General features: G+C 35.6%; 1 protein-coding gene across 1 annotated transcript; it reads right to left on the bottom strand.

The window, feature by feature from the left end:
- Nucleotides 1–3520: 3520 nt before the first annotated feature.
- LOC100991751 (small ribosomal subunit protein eS26) lies at nt 3521–3967 on the bottom strand. The gene has a single exon (XM_008974863.5). The coding sequence runs from the start codon at nt 3930–3932 to the stop codon at nt 3585–3587; it is 348 nt and encodes a 115-aa protein (XP_008973111.2). The 5' UTR covers nt 3933–3967; the 3' UTR covers nt 3521–3584.
- Nucleotides 3968–4741: the final 774 nt, after the last annotated feature.

Here is a 4741-nt window from a genome sequence, read left to right on the forward strand (position 1 = left end):
CCAAGGGCTGCTTGTCTGGGTTTGAGGCCTGGCTCAGCTATTTACCAGATGTGTGAACTTTGGTGAATCAATAAACTTCAGTATCTCCATTTCATTATCTATAAAGTGGAAATCGATGTAATACCTACACCATAGAGAATTCATGATGATTACATGAATCAATGTTTTTGAAGCCCTTAGAACACTGTCTAGCACAATGTACAGGCTGTGTAAGTGTTTTCTATAATTATATTTTACAAAACTGTCTTCACATTATTTTGGGGGAAAAAGAGACTGTGTAAGGTGAGTAGCCCTGAAGTTGCTGATCTTGGTTCACTTGGGAGAAGAAAAGACTAAAAATTTCAATTGCACACAGAACCCCGTATTATAAAGGACTACAGTGTGAATCAGAGATAATCTTGGTACAGCTAGAAAATGGTTCTGACCCCTCTCCAGCAAAGACCTTCTCTAGGAAAAACTCACCTTGTTGAGAATTGAATACTAATCCAGAAAAACCGGCTCAGAATCCATACAGAGATCCTACTTAACAAAAAATGAGAATTGAAGAAAAGAATGAAAGAGAAATAGAAGATGAAATACACTGATCAGAAAAAGTGTTGTCAGAAAAGAAAGCAAACCTAAGTCAAAGAAACAGCAGAGCAAAACAAAGCGAAGCAAAACAAAACTATTTATCAGATTGGACTGAGTTATTCTGCAGCAACACGAAACCTCTAAATCTCGGTGGCTAAAACAGCCCATTTTTATTTCTCGCTCAGGCTATGTGTCTTTCTTGGGTTGACTGAGCCATGCTTCATGACATTCCTACTTAGGAATCTGGGCTAAAAAAGCCACCATTATCTGCAATGTCCTAAAATCTCTGTGACCTGGAGAAATGAAGAAGTCATATCATGCACTGGCTCTTAAAGTTTCTAGTGGAAATAACACATGTGACTTCCACAAACATTTCCCTGGCCGTAAGCTGCTCATTGAGCCACAGTTCATTTCAAATAGGGAGGGAAGTTCAATGCTTCCATATGCCCAGAAAAATAACTACAATATTTGTTTGGGTTTTTTTGTGTTTTTGTTTTCCTTCCAACTTTTATTTTAGGTTCAGGGGGTATGTGTGCAGTTTGGTTACGTGGGTAAAGTGTGTGCCATGGGAGTTTTGTGTACAAATTATTTCATCACTCTGGTAATGAGCATAGTACCCAATAGGTAGTTTTTTGATACTTACTGTCCTCCCACCCTCCACCCTCAAGTAGGCCCCTGTGTCTACTGTTCCCTTTTTGTGTCCATGTGTACTCAGTGTTTAGCTTCTACTTATAAGTAAGAACCTGTGGTATTTGGTTTTCTGTTCCTGCATTAATTCACCTAGGATAATGATCTCCAGTTGCATCCATGTTGCTGCAAAGGACATGATCTCATTTCTTTTTTATTCCACAATGTGTACCTACCATATTTTCTTTATCTAGTCCAGCATTGATGGGCATCTAGGTTGATTCCATGTCTTTGCTATTGTGAATAGTGCTGCAATGAGCAAATACATGCATGTGTTTTTATGGTAAAAAAATTCATATTCCTTTGGGTACATCCCAGTAATGGGATTGCTGGGCCAAATGGTAGTTCTATTTTAAGTTCTTTGAGAAATCTCCAAACTGCTTTCCACATGGCTGATCTAATTTACATTCCATCCAGCATTGTGCAAGCAGTACAAGCATTCCCTTTTCTCTGCAACCTCTCCAGCAACTGTTTTTTTTTTCTTCTTCTTCTTAATAATAAGCATTCTGACTGGTGTGAGATGGTATCTCATTGTGGTTTTGACTTGCATTTCTTTAATCATTAGTAATATTGAGCATTTTTTTCATATGCTTGTTGACCACATATATGTCTTCTTTTGAGAAGTGTCTGTTCATGTCTTTTGCCCATTTTTTAAATGGTGTTGAGTGGCTTTTGTTTGATAAGAACGGAAATATTTGTGAACATCTCCAAAGACTACTACAAAACACTTCAAAATCTAATTTAAGAAAACTTCTCATAAGTAAAATTGTATTTGAATCTAATATTAAAGGGCCTACTATATCCGGGGGAAAACTGATCCACAAAGATCAACAATGAGAATAATCCAGTAAAATTATTGGGTTGAATCCTTAGAATCCAGGTAGGATACACACACACACACACACACACACACACACACACACACACACACAGTGGGCTTATCTTTTTCCTTAGCAATATCCAGTGCTATAAAAATAATTAGAGAATAGATAATTTGTTTTCTAAAGGAAACATGATAGTATTTATACCCAGCCAACTTATTATTTAAGCATAAAGGCAACAAAAATTAGTTTTAAACATTCGAGAACTCACAAAACGTATTGTCTTCAGCCTTTCTTAGGTTACCTGAGGAAAAGCGTCAACCAATCAAAGGATGAATGTGGAAACTATGACAGAAACAGTGGCAGTGAGCATGAAAATATTTAACTCAGAGACAAGATAGAAGTGCTTAATCAAGGTATTACAATCACTGAACAGATTGGAAATTTTTAAATCCTAACAGTTTAAAGTGATATAACTTAAAAAGCTGAATAGAAAATAATATTAGCAATAATAATAATGAGGGAAATATTGAGATTTTAATATGAGCTCTGCATTGTTTTAAGCACTTTAAACATATCAGCAAATTATTAACAAGTCATATCTCTTTATGATTGGTAGCTAAATAGACCCCAAACACACAAAATTGCTAATAGTTGTATGTTTATAATATTTCTTAATGAAAGTAGTGAAATTTAAAAATATAAATTTAAAATTCCACTTTATTTTTAAAACTTTATTGAGAATTTTGTGTGCTTTTTAATATTTATTTTATTTTATTTTTAGGTTTTTATTTTGTTATTGTTGTTGTTAAGACAGGGTCTCACTCTGTCACTCAGGCTGAAGTGCAAGTGACATGATCACAGCTCACTGCAGCCTTGTCCTCTGGGGCTCAAGAGATTCTCCCATCCCAGCCTTCCAAGTAGCAGGATCTGCAGGCACACACCAACATACCTGGCTAATTTTTTAAAACTTTTTTGTAAAGACAGGGTCTCCTTACGTTTGTCAACCCAGGGTGATCTCAAACTCCTAGGCTTAAGCAATCCTTTTGCCTCACCCTCCCAAAGTGCTGAGATTACAGGGGTGAGACACCATGCCCAGCCTTTATGCTATTTTAATGTGCAAAATTTGTATTTTTGGTTTTTAATATTAAAAAGTAATTTTAGTATTTTTGAAAAAAAAACTTTTTTTGGGAAACATGTACACAAATAATTTTTACTTTTTCAATTTCTAACTTTTACTTTCATTTATGAGTTTGTGATGAAAAATTTCAAACTGCATACACTTTGAAGATAATTGCATTTTATTTTTTTTAATTTTAGAAGGTGTACAAGGAGCAATCTTGATAACAACATATAACAGTTCAAATCATAATAGAGAAGAGCTGAAAGAAAAAAATCAAAATTTTGAGAAAAAAATTTTTTTTTTTTTTTTTTTTTTTAAGTACAATTTCCATTTTATTTTTCTCCAGAGAATAGCCTGTCTTCAGTCTTTAAGAACTCAGCTCCTTACATGGGCTTTGGTGGGGGACGTGGGGCAGCACCCGCAGGTCTAAATCGGGGTGGGGGTGTTCGGTCCTTGCGGGCTTCACGAGATCGATTCCTGACTACTTTGCTGTGAATTGCACAACTCACACAGTAATGTAGATTCACATACAGCTTGGGAAGCACATAGGCATCGAAGACGCTCGCTTCAGAAATGTCCCTGACTGCTGCGGCCTCCACTATGTTTCGAATGACGAATTTCTTAATGGCCTTGTCCTTGGGCACGCATCGGGCACAGTTAGTGCAGCGAATAGGCTGCACGTGGCCGCGGCCCTTTTTGGCACGACCATTGTTCCTTCTTTTCTTTGTCATCTTGGAGGCACGGACCGGAGAGCGAGAAAAAAATTTGTTTACATTTTTGAAAACTCTAAACAGTAAAAGTGAACAGATGTCTTTAAAGTATAATTCACAAATAATTCTAAAATAGAACCTTACAAATTCTTTATTTAGAAAGATTTAATTACTGATTAAAACAATGAAATTAGTTATGAGCTGAGAGGAGAAATAAAAAAACAATGAAAAAGAGCAAGACAATTAATCTTATTGAATCCAGAATTCAAACAAATCAAATCCTTGAAACTTCATCTGCTTTATTAAATGAATATTTAATTTCTCATCAAAACAATGAGAATAAGAAAGAATTATTCCTATAAAAATCTTGGTTCAAAAACAACGAAGAGCGACTCTGGCCTCCCCATTAGAAGATGAAAAAAAATACATTCATGACCTATTATATACAGACCTGCATTTGTACTCTTGCCCAAGAGCTCTCAAATGTCAGGATGGGCCTCTAGAGGTATCAATTATATTAAGAAATACAAATAAACTTTCAATAAAAGAAAACAAAGAATTCTAAGTTTGGATCCCAAAGCAACATTTAACAAAATGATGGAAACAAGAAACATATCTTTTAAAAATCAGAATTCAGATGAACAATGATAACACTTGGACACAGGATAGGGAACATCACACACCGGGGCCTGTTGTGGGTGGGGGGAGGGGGGAGGGATAGCATTAGGAGATATACCTAACATAAATGACAAGTTAATGGGTGCAGCACACCAACATGGCACATGTATACATATACATAAATAATATACATACATATACATACACATGTT

This window comes from Pan paniscus, chromosome 8 (assembly GCF_029289425.2).
Source record: "Pan paniscus chromosome 8, NHGRI_mPanPan1-v2.0_pri, whole genome shotgun sequence".
Taxonomy (NCBI): Eukaryota; Metazoa; Chordata; class Mammalia; order Primates; family Hominidae; genus Pan; species Pan paniscus.

Bases quoted from the DNA above. Each gene is read 5' to 3' on its own strand.
- LOC100991751 (XM_008974863.5), bottom strand. From the start codon at position 3,932: ATGACAAAGAAAAGAAGGAACAATGGTCGTGCCAAAAAGGGCCGCGGC.